Raw genomic sequence first — 20164 nt, forward strand, 5'->3', positions numbered from 1 at the left:
ACTAATGTAATCCCTAACCATTTAACACCATTTCCCTCAAGAAATTTGAGGAAAATTAAAAAATAAATTTAGAAATAGTGTCGGGGCGATTTAGGACCCATTCATATGCCCCCAAAAAGGTTCTAAAATTCATGCAATCTATGGAACCATTTAACACAATTTTCCTCGAGAAATTTGAGGTAAAAATAAAAATTAAATTTGGATAAATAGTGTAGTTGATTTAGGACCACTCACATTGTTCAAGAAAAAGTCACCTTCAAGTTGTTGTGTATTCCATTTGTTCACTTAGATCTTCAACTTGCAAATATTCTCACCAAGGACATAGTTCTCATTTTCGTTGCACATTGGACAAGCTGCGTGCGTACTATGTGTGTGTGTGTGCGTGCTCCAACTTAAGGGGAAGAGTAGAGAATGTGTGTGCCAAGTTGCCAACACATTTAGAACAACAATTGCATGCTACCCATGAAAAGGAATTTGCAAACAAGTAATGCTCAAGATCAATATAAATCTAGCTTCTCCACGCTATTCTTCAAGGGATTTTGATAATTGAAGTATCTTCTACAATAAAGTGAAGACTTTAAGAGGTGTGGCTGAGAGCATCAGCGGATATATTATTGTCATGGCCAAATGTCCCAATCCCGGAAATATAGCAAATTGGAAGCATTGACTTCTCTTGGATGAAGGCCATACTTACAAGGGAGTTTAGGGCATAGTGTAATATATGCCCTTGGTTCAAGTCTTAACATTTTTATATCTTCAATTGCATGCTTTTTTTGCTTCTTTCCTTGTTGGGATTGTCTTCCATCGACGTAATTTTAACAAAATTTTGTTATCCATCAAAAAGTAAGAAGAACAGGAGGAAGCGGAATAAGGAAAATTTTGATGCTCTCTCCCTTTTACTGAAATTTGTATCTATGGAAGTCTTTCAAGGTTTAACCCCTAGAGAGTTAGTTTCTATTATTCCTTATCTTGTCAAGGCTTTTTCTTCTCATCTCACCTATTAAAGCACCACAATACACCACGATACAAACTCATAATAGTATAAAAGCATTAACATTATTAAATTCATCTCTTGGTCCAACCTTTAAAGAGTTTTGCTGATTTTGACATTTTCGCAACCATTCCAAATTCTGATATTCCTCCTCAGGCCCGTGTGACATTAGAGATATATGCCTTTTTATGCATTTATAACTTAAAAAATGAGGATTTTAATATCAGACTGCCCATCTTGTAAGACTCTCCTCTCCTTTACAGTCGTTTTTTCATAATGTAATGCAGATGCAGTATTAGCTCCATCCACAATCAGTTGATAAAAAAATAAAAAAACAAGCAGATCCCAGCCTTCAAATCTGATAGTAGCACCTTACAAACCATTTTGAGTAACCATTGGAAGAAAAATGGAAGAATATCCAAACCTGAGAAGAGAGTCGACTAGAATATGAAATAAGAGATATGTTCTCTTGCATCTCATTCAGCATGAGAGTGAACGAATCTATTGAAAGATGTTCGGAGAGTACTTGATGGGTGAGCCTCAAGATTTCCAAGAGCTGCTGTAATTCCTAGAAACATAATGTGATCATACTCAACCAGTGCACATTATCAACATGAACAAGTAGAAGGGATTGGGCCGGTTGGCTATCACTTACCACAACAGCACATAAATCCTGAGACTCAAAACGGTCAAACAGAAAATCAATGTTCTCCCTGAATACTTTGTTCATTCTTTGAGTGATTAGGTTCCGAAAATCAATCGTCCTTCCTAACAACTGCACATTAGAAAGTTAAAGCAATATTAAGCAAATGATACAATCAACAGGGACTTTAAAACATATCAAGAGCTACACTTACAAGTTTTAGCCAAACAGTCAATAATTACAGAATCAGCAATGTAAACACAGCCATCTAAACTATACAGAAATTATGGAAATAACCCAAGGTGATACAAGCGATCAGCTCCCACGGGGATAAATCCTTGCATCTCTTTCACAGCATGCCACAGTACTGCTACAGTAGCATGCTACAAGGAAAAAAACAAAAGAACAGAGGGCTGTAACTCAAGCTAGAAGAAACAAGTATCCAAAAATGACCCTCTCATCACTGTCTTGTAAGCACATCAGCAGTCTTATTTGCCTCCCTGGATACAAAGCAAACAACAACATTTAGACAAGACACACAAGTTCTAATCTCTAAATCACAAATGCTAATTTTCACAGACCTAACTTCGTTGAGATTACCTAGTTTGGAGCATTTCTTTAGGCTGCTTCAATCACTAGGACCTCCAAGAAAGAGTGGATGAAGAATCTCCAGCCTTCCTCAAGGGCTATGGTATCTGCCTAAATCAAATTGACCATGCTGCCCTACCTGAAGAAAGACAGCTATGCAACTTTTCCGTTTCTAATGATACTCCCTACTCAAAAGGCTTGAGTTGCCAAATGAGCAGCCACCAGTGAAGATTCAAGAAACCAACAGTAGGCTTCAATAGTCAGCTTTCCAATTCTTGACCCTATAATAAATAGCCAAGTTCCAATCAAAAAAGAAATCGCTTCTAACTGCCCCTTTGACTCAGTTGTTGTAAAGGCCAAATCTAGAACCATATTGACGATTCTTTGTTTGATATTTCCCTGGCGAAACCTCGTTGTCAAAGACTCAACAATTTCTTTCTTTTATATCCCCCCACATTAAAGTGTTCAACAACATTCTCCAAATAAATTTGCCTCCAGCTGTGAAACAACCATCCAACCAACCTTTAATTACATCCCCCACAAAACACCTAAGGACCCAAAAATCCCAACAAGATCGAAGAAAGTGTTCCCCCAAGCTAAAATGGAGCAATGAGTTCCTTCATCCCAACTTAAGAAGCACACACACGGAAAGTGGTCTTTTTTTTCTTTTTTTTATTTTTTTTATTTTTATTTTTTTTTTTTTTGAGAGAGAGAGAGAGAGAGCAATTTTATGGAAAAGGAAGGAGAATAAAATGAAAAAAAAAAAGAGGGCAAAGTTTCATTTGCGTAAGTTACTATTGTCAAAATTTTACATTGGCAGACCATCAAAATAAAAGTCTCCACCTTCCATGGAATGTGCTTATCCCACACTTCAGCACACAGAGGACACTATAAGAACCATGCAGCATAGACAAAAGAAAATCTTTGAAGAAAAACCTCCACTGGAGTTGCCCTTCTAAATCATTCTATCCTTCTCTGTAGCACTGATGTCAACCTCCTTCAGAATCCCCACAAACTCTTCAAATTGAATTATCCCCTTGCCCTTGAGATTGAACTCCCACGTATTCAAAAAGGTCCTTCACCATTTTCCCTTTATTCAAGGATTAGAAATAGGAATAGGGAGAAGGAAATGGAAGGAAAGGGAATCCTTGCCAATCCAAGTGTCTTACCAAAACCATATTGAAAATTCTGACCCAAAAGCAAAGGCCCCCCAAATCTACGGTCCCTCTCCACAAAAGGCCACTGCTAGGAACCGACCCAAATTCAAAAGCTGTTCGTGGAATAAGGAAATAAGAATGGTTTTAACAAAAACTAGAGAGAAGAAAAGAAGAAAGATAAGAAAATAGAAGGAAAGGTGAAGAAAAGAAGAGAGGAGCCGGAACGGCTGCTCACATGCTAGCTTCCTCCTGTTTTTCCCATCTTATTTTATTAGGGCTGGAGTCATTACAGCTGAAATGAGAAAACTGCCTTCCTTGCTTAAGGATTAAATAAAACAAATTCATATGGGCCGAAACTCAGGCCTAAACTAAACCAATCAACAAACCAAAGCCCAAAGGGGCCCAAGACCCAAAACATGTGAACCCACAATACTTTTAACAAGTGAGTTCACCAATTTATATTTTTGAAGAGCAAGATCAAGATCCTACCAAAAAGAATTATTAGTTGTTATCTGGCATGCATGCTAAAAGGCAGTTCAGTATCTTGACCATTCAATGGTAGTATATAATTTTTACATATACATAGAGATGCTTACCTCATCATTGTACTCGAAATTCTAGGTTTTTGAAAGCCTCTTTCATGTTTTCAGGAAGCAAAACGTTATAAATTCTAGTGAATCTCTACCTCACAAATTCCCTTCCATTTAAAATATAGGCCACTATATAGTATACAGATGAATGCTTACAAACAATACATATTGCATAAATATCATACAAGAATAAGTATGCAAACAATTGATGCTACAGTATACAATTCCTGACATAAAAACTTGCAAATAATAAACGGCAAATAATGGCCATAGAGAATAAAGCTAAAGTGAATATCAGCAAGCAAAAAGTCACCAAACAATGTGAAGCACACAAAGCATTTAAATGGAAATCATATTAAAAGGATTAGGAAGGTATAAGCAGCCAATTTCACAAGTATGTAATTGGCAAGATCTATACTAACGAATGCGAAACAGGGATGTTGAGATTTGCACATATTGAGGGTACATTGAACATGTAATTTAATAGATATTTATCTAGTGAGATCTTGAATAGTTATAGATGTCTCACTATTATTTTCTCACTAATACTTAAAGAGCCCTTCAATTCTACAAGGATGTTGAGATAGATGAGTGGCACGACGAGGAAGGATAGAAATGGAAATGAATGCATTCAAGGGAACTTAGGAGTAGCACCAGTAGTAAATAAGAAGAGAAGTAATAAGATGAGGTGAAGTAGACTTACATGGTTTGTCCATGTGCAAAGGAAAGCAAGAACTGCACATGTTAGGAGTGAGTTGGTTCAAGTTGAAGGCTCTAAAAGAGCAAGGAGAAGGCCCAAAAGGACGTGGGTGGAAGTAGTAAGAAAGACTTGAAGACCTGTGATTTAACTAAAGATATAGTATGTGATAGAGTGGAATGGTGGAACAGGATTCATGTAGCTGAACCCAATTAGCTGGGATAAAGATATGGTGACTACAACTTAAAACAGTAATTCTTCTGTTGAATATATGCAAAGGGCATCTCCAAAACAAAAACTTCTATTTCAGCCAGCGAATAACAACCCAATTTAAAACTATAGGGAATTCAGGCAAACAGCTTTCTGAATGGTAGCATATCTTGTTGAAGAAAGAGAAATCTCACCTTAACTCTCCTCATTTTGAATATTGCGTTGAATCGTGCAGGTTGAACAGAATATTTGTCACCGTTGTCCAAAGCAAAGAGGAATGATGGATCAAGTAGCTCACTGTGGCAGGGCTTTCAGGTAAATATTGAAATAGGATATGCTTCAATGAGATAAGGCACCCAAAGAGAAAGAGGCATACCTTGCTGCCCGGCTTTTATAGTATGTAAATATATTCTCGCTTAACATGAAAACAAGCTGATCGAAACAAAGATCTACCTAGAAAAAATGAAACTTGCATATGTCAAAGAAAATATATTGACCAATCAGGTAACAAAAAAAAAAACTCTCCTCTCACGTTGAAGACTGTTCAACCATAATATAAAGAAAACAAAACGATGATATGGAAGTGTTCCCACCAGTTCCAAAAATTCAGTGCATAAAAGTTAGACTACAAATAGTGACGTTCCATACAGTCCAAATGAAAAAAAAAAAAAAAATTGTTGCTAGATATTCAATGCAACAATCTCAAATGCCCACAAAAACAGGACTAAATAATATAACATACAAAAGAAAAGGGCATTTCATTTAATACATGTTAATGAGAGAAATCCCAACCAGTAAGTTAACTTCCTCAGTTCTTTGGAGAATGGATGCATATACTTTTGATGCCTATGGGACAAATAAAGGTTTTTAAGCAAATGAAAAAATTAGGAATTCCATTCTAATCAGTGTTCAGTTACATTAATTTGATTCAGTTAGACTGCACAACTGTCAGCCATAAGATTCAGATTCTTCACATTCTCTGCTTCAACTCACTGTATCCCCATCACTAGAGATGCGGTTTGTAAAGGTGGGCTCCCAATCTTGGAGAGTTTAACTCTTAAGACCAGTCACAAAACACATCCATGACAGAAGCATTAGCATGAGTGTAAGTACCATGGTTTCCAGACTCGAGCGAACTTATTTTCCCTAGACCACATAGTTCATGCTACTAATTTTTAACATTTTTAGTTTTGTCACATACAAGATGCTAGGATTTTCGGAATGCAGTGGAATTGAGATTATTTAGCTTAAGAATCCCCATTCGAATAAAACATAAAATCCGACTAGTATTACTGTGATTGTTGATTGTCGACCCTTCAAACAAGGTCTCTCCCCGATCTATCTCAGAAAAAGGAGAAGATGTGAGCCAACATGAACACCTCAAGCAGCGCGGAGGAGACGCACGAAGTCATCCAAGCATGGACCCCATATGTGTGTAACGGTGTCATGGAAGAAAGAGATAAGTCTCTCTCTCGGTGTCATGGAAGGAAGAGATAAGTCTCTCTCTCTGGGAGTTAGGGTTTCACGGAGATCAATTACGGTGCTCCACCACCTTACAAACATTGGCATGCCTTACTACTTGAGTCTGTGATCCCGCCTATCCATATACCCAACATTGATCCAATCCCTACATTTTTAAGTGTTTGGGCCCGTCAAAAAAACCACTTGATGAATGAATTGTTCCCAAGATCTAAACCATGAGATGGCTCCTAGGAAATCAATGGATCCTTGTTGAACCATGTGAGCTTCATGATGTATGCACCTAGCTACAACCACTTTCCTTAGCCGTATGGTGACCTCGTAAAGTAAGCCAAAGCACATAATATCAAGACCTAAAACTCCATCACATGCCCTCAGGTCTAAGGATTAGCCAAAGCTAGGTCAATCATAGTCCAAGCATGATAGGCCTCCCAATCTAGAGACTTGAATTGATCCACCAATGCAAGTGCCCAACAAGTCTAACACCAAAAGCCTATTTCCACAACACCCATACACTCCTATGTGGGTTAGGGCAAGGCACCTACTTGTCGTATAACACTATGGACTATCTCGATACGTCATCTATTCCCTCATACAAGATGACCACATAATAATAACCATAAGTTTGTCCTACAACTTACTAGGCAGTCATGGAACAACAGGGTACTGAGATCCACACCCACAACTCTTCCCTAGTCAGTGACCATTGTATCTACTCTCAAGTTTCCAAGGACAACCAAAGGAATTCCTCTCCTTTAACTCGTGTTCACATATGTTTAAGGTATTACCACATTAATTATGGCATCATGACATGTCCATCTAGAATTTTTATTTTTCTTTTCTTTTTCTTTTTCTTTTTCTTTTTTTTTCTTTTTTTTGTTAAAAGGCACAGGACCTAGAATTCATTCATATAAGTGGAACCATCTTACATTTTGGGCATGCCTAGGAAAAATCGCCGGGCACACCTATCGTGAAAAGGGAAAGTTGAAAGCAAGAAATACATACAAAAGGAAGGGAGGTGTCAAAGCCTACCTCTAATAGCCCCGAGCCCAGTTTTATCAAGAAAAATCAGCCCTTTCACGAGGGGAGGGAGCTCACCAAACGTTGAAAAAATTCTGTTGTTTTGAGTATCACTACCGAGCCGGGCCAACACGTCCGCCTGGGCGTTTGCCTCCCTTAAGACATGCCCAATCCTGACCTGCCCACGGCTCTGGAGAGTGCCTATCCGCCTGATCCAATACTCCCACTTCCACCCTAGCCTGGATCTGCCATTCAATATATCAACCACTAACTGAGAGTCTGATTCCACCTCCATCTTATGAAGGCCCCTGTTTTGGCAGAGGGAGAGCCCATCATGGATGACTCAGATTTCCGCACCTGTGCTGGTGCCCCGGCCATAAGCAGCAGAGAAAGCAAAGATAAACTCCCCTCTTTCATTCCTACAAACGCCCCCACCTCCAGAAAGGCCCGGATTCCCACGAGAGGACCCGTCGACGTTGATCTTAGCCCATGAGGAGGCTGGCTTGGACCAATAAATAACAGAGGGCTGATCTAAATACCTTGCATCTGCAGCCACTAAACCAGGAGAAACAGGAAGGGCAGGCGACGCTGGGGAAGAATCCACCCTACTACTGCCAATGAAGCGGAACCACCCATGGACCTTTGAAATCAGCCAGAATTGAGACTTGCCTACCTTCAAATGTTGCAGCATTTCTGGCTTTCCAGAGCTCCCAACAGATACAGAGAGGGGCAACCATTTGAGCGTCTGACCTCCTGGCAGCTAGAGCACCTCTCCATTGCGAAAACCTTGCTGAAATGGAGGAAGTAAGCATAACTCGGACGCCAAAACTGGAAGCAACTTGATCCCACATAGCCTGCGCCGTCGAGCTTTCCACAAACAGGTGGATAGCTGTTTCCACAGATTTAGCCGGACAGATGCTGCAGCAAACACACGCCGAAGCCAGGTGGACACCGCGCGTTTGGATCGCTCCATCTACAGGGACTGCATTTTGAAGCAGTTTCCAAGCAAACAATGAGATTTTGGGCGGGAGATTCGAGAACCACAACTTCTTGGCCCAATCCAACTGCGGGCGAGGAGACCTACAAGTGTCTCTAACAGATCGAACCGTGAATCTGTCGGACGGGGAAAGGGGCCAGAAGAAAGAATCAGGGCCATCAGCAATGCAGAAACCCGCCTGAAAAATGAAATCGAGCACCTCTTGTGGCAAATAGCTGAAGGCCACCAAAGGAGGAAGCGGCCCGGTTGGGCCAAGGAACTGCCTAACCTCCATCTCCAGCAACCCCGCGGGGATAGGGCTCACAGCCAAGCTGAGGAGAGGGCCAAGCCCGGTTCAATTCTCTTTCCAAAGGTTACAATTTCCTTCCCCAATCAACCTTTGAACCATGGGTAACATTTGCTGAATGCGCTTCCACAACGGGGATGCAAAGGTACAATGGGGAGAGGCCCCATTTGCCTCCAAGTTTAGCCTATACTTTGCAGCCATGAATGAGCTCCACAAAGAGTTCTGATTGGAGAAAAGGATACCCCATGCCATCTTCATTCTGTAGGCCTTCATGACTTCTTCCAAACGCCTGAAGCCCAGCCCACCCTCACCAATCGGAACTGCTATTCGCTTCCAACTGATCCAGTGCATATTTCTCTTACCCTGAGACCATCCCCAAAAGAAATTGGCGAAACTTGCTTCCAAGGCTTTCAGAACCTGCATTGGAACATGGGTAGCGGCTAGAGAGTGGACAAGTATACTAGTCAGCACATGTTTTATTAGAGCCGCTCAACCCGCCTGTGAAAGAATCCTAGCTTTCCACCTGCGAATTCTACCTTCCTTTCTCTCCAAGAGGGAACGGAAATCGTCGGATTTCAATCTACGCGCTAAGATAGGAACCCCTAGGTACGTAAAAGGGGTGGATGAATACCGATGGTTCGTTCAATCGCTCTAATCCTGGACGCTTGCATTTTTCCTGAACAGACAAAAGAACTCTTGTGGAGGTTGATGCATTGCCCTGATTCCGCCTGGTAAGCATCCAAAAAATCTTTCGTCGCACGCAGGGTCGTAAGACCCCCATTAAGGAAGAGGAGGGTATCGTCGGCATACAAAAGGTGGGAGATAGAAGGGCATCCCCTGCGACTTTTGAATGGCGTGCACCGGCCCTGATCCAGGAATCGTTTGAGGCCTCTGCTGAGCACTTCCGCTGATATAATGATAAGGGCTGGGGAGAGCAGGTCTCCCTACCAAAGCCCTTTAGAGGATTTAAAGAAGCCAGTGGTCTCTCCATTAACTAGGACAGAGAACCAATTGTTAGCCCAGCATTTTTCAATCATGTCCACCCAATCCCTGCTGAACCCGAACCGAATGAGAACCTTCTTCAAAAAACCCAAATCCACCTTGTCGTAGGCCTTTTCCATATCAAGCTTGACCACGACATTTCCCCCCTGAACTTTTCTAATAATGTCTCTAAAAAGTTCCTGACTGAGAGCAATGTTCTCGGATATGAAACAACCCGGAACAAAAGCCCCTTGCTCCTTAGAAATCAGCGAAGGCAGAATTTGATTTAGCCTGGTAGCAATGATTTTTGCAAAAATCTTATAAAGGCAATTACAAAGACTGACAGGTCGGAAATCGGCAAACCTCTTTGGCGACTGAATCTTAGGAATCAGACAAATCAGCGAAGTAGTCACAGCTCTTGGCAGATTTCCCCCTTGGAAGAAGAAACATACAACTTTATGAATGTCCTGGGCCACCACATTCCAGCAAGAAGCATAAAAGGCAGCAGAAAATCCATCTGGGCCAGCAGCCCCATCAACTGGCATGGCAAGCACAGCCTGATGGACCTCCAGCAGAGTCAGCGGGGCCGTCAGCAAGAGGTTGTCTTCCTGCGTAACTAGGCGAGGAATGGTTTCCAAAATGCCTGATTCAGGAGCTATGAAATGACACGTCCATCTAGAAACCATGGTCATATGATCTACAAATGAGATCGTCAATATTATTGGATACTATAGATATCATCAATGGATAAGATTCACATTGGTTTTCCAGGGTGCAACTCTAACACAGGACACTGAAACACTCCACTCAAGTAAGCAAACCAACACACCGACCGAAATGGAATCGACGACAATAATTTTAATTATTTTTGTTTTAGCATGTTTATGTATTTATGGTCGTGCTAAACCAAAACTAGTTAGTCAAATAACCCCAAACACAGAGAATGAACATATCATGTTTCATGACTTACAATTGACAAAGTGCCACTGAAACCCTCCTTCAAATAACCATCTTGGAAATTTAATTAAAGGACAAAAAAGGAGTTTTAATCACCATTCTTTATGTTGTGGTGGTAAGTCATCCTCCAGCATCCACAACCATACAATTTGTATTGCAGGGATGCAGCATAATCTAAAAATAAAACTGATCGAAAGATCTAAACCATCAATTTGGTGCTTGTCAAATGGATGTTAAAAAATAAAATGGTCAATGGACCAAATCATATGATTAAGATAGTCCAATCAATATGATTTCAAAATATGCTCCATACACAATGCAACTCAATGATCTGGATGGCCCAGATTTCCACACACAATGCCATGAGTATATTGGATGTGTCACCTCCTTTTTTTTAAATGCTGATTAACAATCAATGTGGTCTAAATGTTCAAAAAAAAAAAAAAAAAACAAGTAGTCTATCCCATGCATCTGTAATTTTCTATTATTGAAAATTAGGCACCCTAGATAGCTTTATAAACACCGGAACAAAACTTATTAACCTTGGTTAATTTCTTTAGGTATCTAGCAGTGTTTTAAATAGCGTGTAGCATATAGCGTGGTGTTCACCCTCTATCAATTCGAGCTTTTACAGCAAGTGGCTAATTGTCTTGCATTATATTGCCTATATATTGATATCGCCAAAAACTGTGTAGAAAATTTTCCATTTCAATTTTTTTTATGGGCGTATGGTCATATGCAATGTTCAAACTGTCGACAATCACATAGATAATATCGCGATATTATCATTATCACAACGTGGGCAATATCGAAACTACAGTCTTTCGTTTCCTTTCCAGTTGTTGATGATTTCTCGGTGAAATATCATGTTGTCGATATTTTGAAATATGATGTTTGGATGGAATGTTAGATGGTTGGATGAATAGACGAGATTGATGGGATGGTGTGACTGATTTCTTATGACAACACATGCTTTTAAGCCCCCATTAAATGGAAACTTATTATGTATGCTTCTTCTTTTTTTGCAATTGTTTATTCCTAATTATGCAAAAATGTGTATTTTAGCATCTCCTGAAGTTTCACTGAAATATTCCACCACTTGCTCTATGTTTCCCCGCATTTCTGGTTATCGGCAATATTATCGATCATATCGATATTGTTTCTGTATCCCTAGCCAGAGAAACTTGTAGCGATACCAATACTTTGAACACTCCCTATGCTACGCTACGTGGTGTACACTATGGCCGCCACTTAAAGCGCTAGTATCTAGCAATAGTAGGCCACTTGGAACTTGCTTCCCTAGGATTTAACCCAAGACATTTTATAGGTACTATCAAGAATACATTTAGAAAAATAGAGAAGTCCTAAACAAAAAGGGACACAAATTACAATAGACCCGCCAAAGGCAAGGAATATTGTTACAAGATATCTGCGGCAGTTTCATTATGGTGGCTAGTTAACTGTAAACAAATCCTCCATAAGATTAGTTTGTAAAATGGATGTCTCATGCCTAGATTCCTTCCCTCATTGTGGTGCTACATCTTTTATCACATAGCAGTTCCTCCTAGAAAGTGCATGAAAAAACTCTATGCACTAGCCTGATCTATGGACGAACTAGTGGCCTCTTCAAATAACGCAAAATGTAAGGGTCGTGATTCCTCAGCTTTTTTCTGGAATGACTTAGAGAGCATAAATAGATAGATGAATGGATGGATGGATAGAGAGAGAAAGAGGCAATAAAAACTACTGAAGGGAGGTCCTCTACTGTGTCACCAGTGTTTTTGTTCATATATTGGTAACCAGTGGTGGTTCCATCCTAAAACATTACAAAAAAAAAAAAAAAAAAAGCTAAGATGTTTCGAATAAATTCGTAAGTGCATAGGTATTTTAGACTTAAGGCAGCAAAAGGGGGAGAATGGGAGAGAGGAGGAGAAAATGAAAAGGAAATTTGTGGCTACCCTACCACACTCCCCTTCACATGTTTTATTAACAAGGGAGGATTCCAAAATGACCAGTATGTCCCCCCATGCCTACATGTTAACAGAAGCTTGCATGTAACATAAGCACAGTCCATGCATCACACACAATATGTACCATGATTGCTTTATACATGTGGAGTGACATATACACACCACAGATTGGCCATAAAATTGGACAGCTCACTATCTGTAAATGTTAACAGATATCGAAATTATGCCTATTTGCCCAGAAACAGGAAAAAAAAAGTCAGCAGATTATTCTTATTTTCATTTAAATCTCTTCCCATGACGCTGCTAAGTCCCTGTTCTAGTTTGTTAGGATATGATGAAATTTTTTAACTAAAAGCTAGCGTAAATTTTATTAAGGGAACTTCGCAAACCAAAGAGTACTAAGAAATTCCAAATAGGTGAAACACTGAGAACAAACAAAGACTAGAATAGAAAACAAATGATTCATGATTTCGGAATCTTTCTGCAACTAAAATAATTTAGTACCTCAGCTTCAATTTCATCATACAGAAAACGTTGCTTCAGCACAACTAGTGCATGCTGTGCAGAATCATTGTAGATATCAAATGGCATCAAAACACTTTCAAGCAGACCTCCATCTTGGGACTCAATTACATGATCCACTAGCATCCAGGGAAGAGAACATTCAATGGGAAACTGTTCATGAAAATGAAGATGTTAGATATCCTTCATACTGTAGTAGAGAGCAGGAAAATAGAAATTTTGAGAACCGAATAATCGAACATTACTTTCTCTCACATCAGAATAAGAAGACAAAGAAGTTATTGGAGAAAGATTACTGACAAAGGTGACGAGTTATTTGCACCAAAATCATCATCGTCATCTAAGCCATATCTCAACTAATTGGGGTCGGCTACACGAATCATGTTCTGCAATTCCATGGATGGTTATAAATGTGCTAGAAGGTTTTGATGCTGTAAGACATATATAATACATTATTTGCATAAAAATGTGTATTGTGGGCATCAAAACCTTCTAACACCTTTAAAAGAACGAAAGGATGGTGGGTGAGTAGCAACAGTCAGATCTTACAGCAATCAACCTTAGGTTCCAAATTGCCTTGATGCTTTAAAAACACAAAATTAGAAATAATCTAAGCACCAAAGGTACCACCAACCAACTTCTATGAATATCCTCATCATCATCATTTAAGCGTTATTCCAACTATTTGGGGTTGACTACATGAATCTTGTTCTGTCATTCCACTCCTATCAAGGGCCATAACTTCAATTAAAACAGTACCTCCACCGACATCCTCTTGGGCCTTCCGATGAGGGCATCAGAGCATCATCCTATCATGTCTACCAGCGGAGGAGGAAGACCCCGACTGAGGCCCCGGTTTCACTATGGCTGGACAATTAATACGTGCGGACCAGCGGGCTACATTGAAGACCCCACATATAGGTTCGTGCATCTAGAAGACCCCACATTGTGAAGATGCATGTTAGTTGCTTTTTTTGGGAATTTTGACTGTTGGATTCCGACTGCTACCCCATCCGACCGTCAGATCATGGCGATCGGGCCATTGGACCACCAAATCTTAGACCTTATGGGTCTCTGTTTTTTTAGTTCTTAGTTATTATTTATTTTCAACATGATGGATACTATATATTGATTTTATTTGGTTTGGATTGCTTATTTTAGAGTGGCCCACATTTTGCTAGAGTGTACTAGCAATTTTGTAATTAAAATTTCTGCAAGTATAAAACCAAGGGGGTGGGCGACCAAGGGTTCCCATGCCTAATTTTGTGAGGAAAAAAAGAAGAGCCTTTGCTTCCTTAGCTTTGTGAGAAAACTTGTTACATCTCCAGTGATTGGAGAAGGGTCTGAGGCCCGCGTGGAGTGATTCCACTTTATCCTTGTCATCTTTCCCTTCGTTCCAACGTAAGCATCTCTTATTCCCCATTTCATCTCTTCTGCTTTCTCCATCATCACTGTTGTTTTCTTTCTTCTTGTCAAACCCAACCCAATCCATCTCTTCGTCCCTCAACCCACATCCAAGCTATCCCACCCGTACACATGCGTCCGTACGGCCAGCCATGTGTGTCTTTCCCTTGTTTCTTTCCCAAACCTTACTCTTTAGGGGGGAAAAAAAAACTAAATCGAGGAATCCAATTTTCCCCAATTTGCCAAATCCCCAAATTCCTCTAAATCCCTAATTTCTCGTCTTCCAAATTCTTAACCCTTAGCTATCCAAAACCCTAATTTCCCCATTCTACACCAAAACCCTTAAATTTCCAAACCCTAATTTCAAACCATAACCCTAAATGCCTAATCCCCCAATTCTAGCCTATCCAAACTTAAATTCCCTTCAATTCCGATCATCCTAATCATAGTTTTGAATTTATTAAACCCGAACTACCCCTCTTCCAAAACAGGCCTGTTACTGTTGGATTCTTAATCTGCATGAAGGATTAACACATGAATCACGTTATTTCCTACGCTAGATGGGAGTTCCACCTCCCATAGGACCACTTTCCTCGTTATCTTATGATTATCTCTTTGTGGGGACGTTTATGGTTTGAATTTCATGCTAGTTGTAAGTCTGAATTTTCTTAAATTGTGGAAGGAAAGCCTGATTTTGCATTCTAATTACTGTAGTTAACTTGTTTGATGATCTCAATGCATTCATACTAGTTTAGGGCTTTCGTCCTACATCACCTTCCCTTTACCCTTTTATAGATTCATAGAAGAAACTTCTATGAAGATTTCAAGAATAATTATTTTGTATCAATGCAGTACAAATATATGAAAATCACAATTCTTTAAACCTACCACTAATGTAAGACGGGATTCATAGAACTCAAATCATTGCATGCATGGCCATTAATGAGGCGCTATCACCAAACAGGTGATTCTCTAGCAAGACAATCACAAATTTTGAGGTAATCTTAAAATTGAGGAAATTTGTTTTTTTTTAAATCTTTTATTAGAAAATTTTATATATATTTAAGTTTGAAGCCATTATGTCAACCTGTTTGATTTCCAAGTTACAACGTAAATACATTGTAAACTACTCATCATTATTTACACCTGTAAATACAGCTCTTTGCACAAGGTTGACAGTGACAGCTTGAAAGTTTTGGCGCAAAATAGTGGCGGGATAATTTTAGGACACAAAAATGTGTGGGGCTCACCATGATGTATAGGTCCTATCCATGTCGTCCATCCGCTCTGCCATCTTGCTTCAGGGCATGAGCCCAAAAATGAGGCAGATCTAAAGCACAAGTGAACCACACCATATTATACAATGGCAATTGAATGCCTACTGTTGATAACTGCTTGGAGACCACAAAATTTTTGGATCAAGCTGATTTTTATGTTTTCCCTTTATCCATGTTTGTATGATCTCATGAATAGGATGGATGAGAAATAAACATCAGTGTGGACCCTAGTAAGTAATTAACTTTCAACAGTTGAGGCTCATTACAACCAATGTTTCATGTAGTGTGGTCCATTTGAGTAGCGGATTTGCCTCATTTTTTGATGCATTCCCTAAAATGAACTTGTGGAATGAATGAACGGTATGGATATAACATATTCATCACAGTAGACCCCACAATTTTTGCACGTATAGAAACACAGGCAATTCTATTGAATTTTACACTACTTTCGAGGCAGTATTTTCTTCCAAATTCAAACAATTATAAACTGCAAGAATGACCCATGTAATGAGTATTTACCTGTAAAAATAAAAAAAATCAAATAGGCCCTTAAAATACTTCAAGGCCCTTACCCTACTATAAAATTTGGATGATTAAAAAAACGACGAAAAAAAGTAAATGATAAATGATCACATATGCATCTAACAAGGCCACTTGACCAACATGAAGGTTGTTTGAAACTCGAACAAAAATAATGGAATCTTTTAAGAAGATAATCATAACAAAAGAAAGTGGCTCCATGAAATCAAAAGATGGAGCATTTTAGTGATTGCTAAATACATTAGGGATATTTTTGTAATTTATGGATATGTCATAGAGCAAAGACTAGAACCCCCTAGCCTCAAAATGGCCATAGAAAATACCAAAATGCCCTTCCTAAGAAGCTGGTACTAGCACAATGAAAATTCTACATATGCCAAAAACAAGAGTAGAAATAGGATATATGCAGAGAGTTTTAGTGTGTGCCCCATCAAAACATAACAAGAAAAGAAACATAAAGGGAGGCAAGGTTTCACGCCATGAAATCCGGCACCCAGGATGGCAACACCAATAGGAGAAGCTTCAATGGAATTTCTAGTGGGAAAGTATATGTATGTGCCACAAATTTCATCTCATCAATTGGGAGCATGTCCAAAGAGCCCAAGTAGAAAAGGATAGGGTATCCCAAAATCGTTGCAATGTAGGCAGTCTTATGAGGAAGGGTTTTTAATTCCAAATTGTCAAAGGAGACGAAGTGCACTTTTTGTAGGACCTTTGGCAGAAGAGGCTTTTCATGCTAGCTCTTTTCCATCTCTATTTTCATTTCTTAGAGAACTCTAGTGAAAAACCTATATGAGGTTTCCACAAGTCAGGTAGTTTCAAATATCACTCTCCGACGAAATCTCAAGGAAATTGGGCGACTTGGAATGCTTATGGGCATATTGAAGGATGTTTACATCAACCCAAATGAGGGCCTTCAGATTATGGTAGGAAATCCCAAGGGATACTTCTCTGCTAAGGCATTTTTCGGATTCCTTACCCATTATGCCAAGGATTCTCCCCCATGAGCAAGAAGTGAGGAAACATCCAATGTTTTAAATATCAACGATATCGGCCGATATATCTTGTATCAGATGCGAACATTAATGGTGCACCCTTTAGAGTGTACCAAAGGAGGAAGCGTCATCGACAGAGTACCGGAGCGGAGGAGTTCATGTGGATGGACATTGGGTCCACTGGACCCATTTTCTGACGCGCTACAAGTGCAGGAGCGGCATGACCGCACGCTAACCACAGATCCATGGGTCGGATTTCACACCCTACCACATGTGTGTTTTAATTTTAGACGTTTTTGTTCTTTTTTCTTGTTTCAGGGGCTTTATTGCACTTTCTTTATTTTTCGTCTTTTTCTTCTTTTTTTTTTTTAAGAGGCTTTAGTACACTTTTACTTTTTTCATAGCTTATATATACGTTGTGAGAAACCTTATTTTCATTATTATTGAATGAATATAAATTCGCATATTTTCCTCTTTATTCAAGAGATTAGGGTTTCAGGATTGACCCTTAGGTGTTGAGGATTCCACCCCGATTTTAGGTTTCCTTCTTTCTAGATCTTCGAGATGGAAAATGTAAGAATCATCCTCCTCCTTTTCTTTTGACGACAAAAGGACCTGTACTTTCTTCATCTCGAACCCTTCATTCTTCACTCATTTCGTTCCTCTCTGGATATCCCCTTTCTAGTTTGAACGAAAAAGAGGGATGGTTAGTCAATAGAATCAAATCCAAACTTAACCGTGGACTGACTTATGGTAGATTTGGGATATCCTCATATCCCTAGGTCCTCCCTTTTTATTGTTTACGCGATTTTATGCTAAGGGGCATGATCCTGACGGAATGACATCATCTTTGTGTTGAAATTTACATAATCCCTTTGATTGGAAACAGTTAGTTGATTCGTGTATTTATTTGAACATTCTTTAACCTGATTATACATGCATCTAGGATTAGGTCATCACATGACCCTGCATCAGTATCCCACCCATGTAATACAAAACCAATAGGTAGTGCCAATAGATCCCACACGTTCGATCCGGTGAGCATTTTTAATTTCCAATCCCTTTTTTGTTAAAACTATGTTAAATCGCTATCAAATGGTTACAAATCCATTCGTTCTTCATGTTTTGTAAGAAAACTCCATGTTTATTTGTGAAATTTTCCTTCATCCAGCTGTCATTGTCAATTGAAACTAATTTCGAAGTACTTAGAAGTATTTGATGAAATGATCATCACATACACTCTAATTTCGAAATTTGAGTGTAGGTGGTCCGATTTGGGGAAAATTGGAGAAAATTGAAACTTTTCCCAATTTCTACAAAATTGTTTGCAATGTTGCACTCTTAACATGGAATCAAGTATGTATGAGGGTTGATCTACTGATTTGTTAAGTCCTTGTCAATTTTCAGAAAATAAAAATCATTTCTAATTAAAAATTATTATTTTATTAATTTTTTTCGAAATTTTCCTTCAACCAGCTGTCAATTGGGACTAATTTCGAAGAACTTAGAAGTGTTTGATGAAATGATCATCACATATACTCTAAATGTTATGCATTCAATTTGAATATAGTTGCATTAGTTCAGTTAGACAACACATAGCTTAGGACCCTATGCAAAGGAAACCTATTATGTACACTGTTTTTTTAGATGTCATGATTTAAAAGTGTGTATTAAGGCCGTTTTCAACAATCCCTGCAGTTTTATTGAAAAATTCAACCATTTTCCCATTGTTTCCTCATGTTTCCCAAAAAGTACGATAAATTACCTGATACAAACAATATATCCCATGCGATAACCGATATGCAACTGTATCCCAAGGATTCAATATGTAACGCGATACCGATATTTCGAACATTGGAAACATCTCATCCCTCCAAGGATGGAGGCATTGGACAGCTACAGCTAACAAGATCTAACCATCGGTAACTATGCAAAAGAGGTTTTGCTTTCAGAAGCATGTGTTACAAACGTTGGAAGGATGAGGAATCAGTTGATCACTACTTCATCCATTGTTTATTAGCCAAGAAGGTTGGGAATCATTTCTCAAAGCTTTTTGGAATATCTTTCGTTCTAAATGACGCTCTACAAGAGATTATTAATGGTTGGTCGGCTGGTCCGTTCACTAGTCAAGGTGATAATATCTAGAGAATGGTTCCATATCCATGAGTGCAGTTTGTGAGAGAAAGGAATTGGAGAATATTGGATAACAAGGTATCCTTGAATGGAGTTCTTAAGAAAGGAATTATGGAATTGCAAGCTTTGCTAAGTGCACACATGCACAATAAAGCTCATACACACGCCACACGTGCCAGTGTGGCACATGGGTATGAGATTCAATCCATCCATAAAGTGGGTCCGACCTTGTACATGTTTTCCCAAAAATAAATCTGGTCCGCTCAGCATCTAGGCCCCAATATTAGAAATAGATGAATGGGTTAGAAACATTTGCCAAGTTTTTTCAGATCTGTCCATTTGTTTTGCTATGTGACCCACCTGACAAGTGTATCAACCTGATTCTTGGGCTTGGGCATCAATATAGTGGTGTCATTCTGATGGATGGATTGGACATGCAACTTTGGCATGTGTGGTGTGTACATGAGCTTTATTGCAAACATGCATGTGCTTAGCAAAGCTCATGGAATTGGTGCTTGATTGGACCTTCGCAGCATCCGAATTCAACAGATCAAAGGGATGACTTGGGAACTGAAAGGCAACAATTCATCGCGGTGGCATCAAAGCAAAGGCCAAAGTGAGGTGATCTTGTCCTCCGGCCAGTTCTTAGAACCTTAATGTTGGTGGGTTCTTGTTGGGTAATCTATGCCCTTCAGTTTACGGTACGACAATGTCTTAAGAGATGATG

The 20164-nt window shown here is 39.3% G+C and overlaps 1 protein-coding gene across 1 annotated transcript in view; it reads right to left on the bottom strand.

The window, feature by feature from the left end:
* LOC131245721 (protein PIR) overlaps positions 1-20164 on the bottom strand; it is a 154153-nt gene that overhangs the window by 57671 nt on the left and 76318 nt on the right. Inside the window, exons 20-24 of the mRNA XM_058245368.1 lie at positions 13071-13241; positions 5253-5329; positions 5071-5173; positions 1647-1766; positions 1416-1559 (exon numbers count right to left, since the gene is read on the bottom strand). Coding sequence (XP_058101351.1) covers positions 1416-1559; positions 1647-1766; positions 5071-5173; positions 5253-5329; positions 13071-13241 — 615 coding nt within the window. The remainder of the gene's footprint in view (positions 1-1415; positions 1560-1646; positions 1767-5070; positions 5174-5252; positions 5330-13070; positions 13242-20164) is intronic.

The sequence above is a fragment of the Magnolia sinica genome, chromosome 5 (genome assembly GCF_029962835.1).
Source record: "Magnolia sinica isolate HGM2019 chromosome 5, MsV1, whole genome shotgun sequence".
In the NCBI taxonomy this organism is placed as follows: Eukaryota; Viridiplantae; Streptophyta; class Magnoliopsida; order Magnoliales; family Magnoliaceae; genus Magnolia; species Magnolia sinica.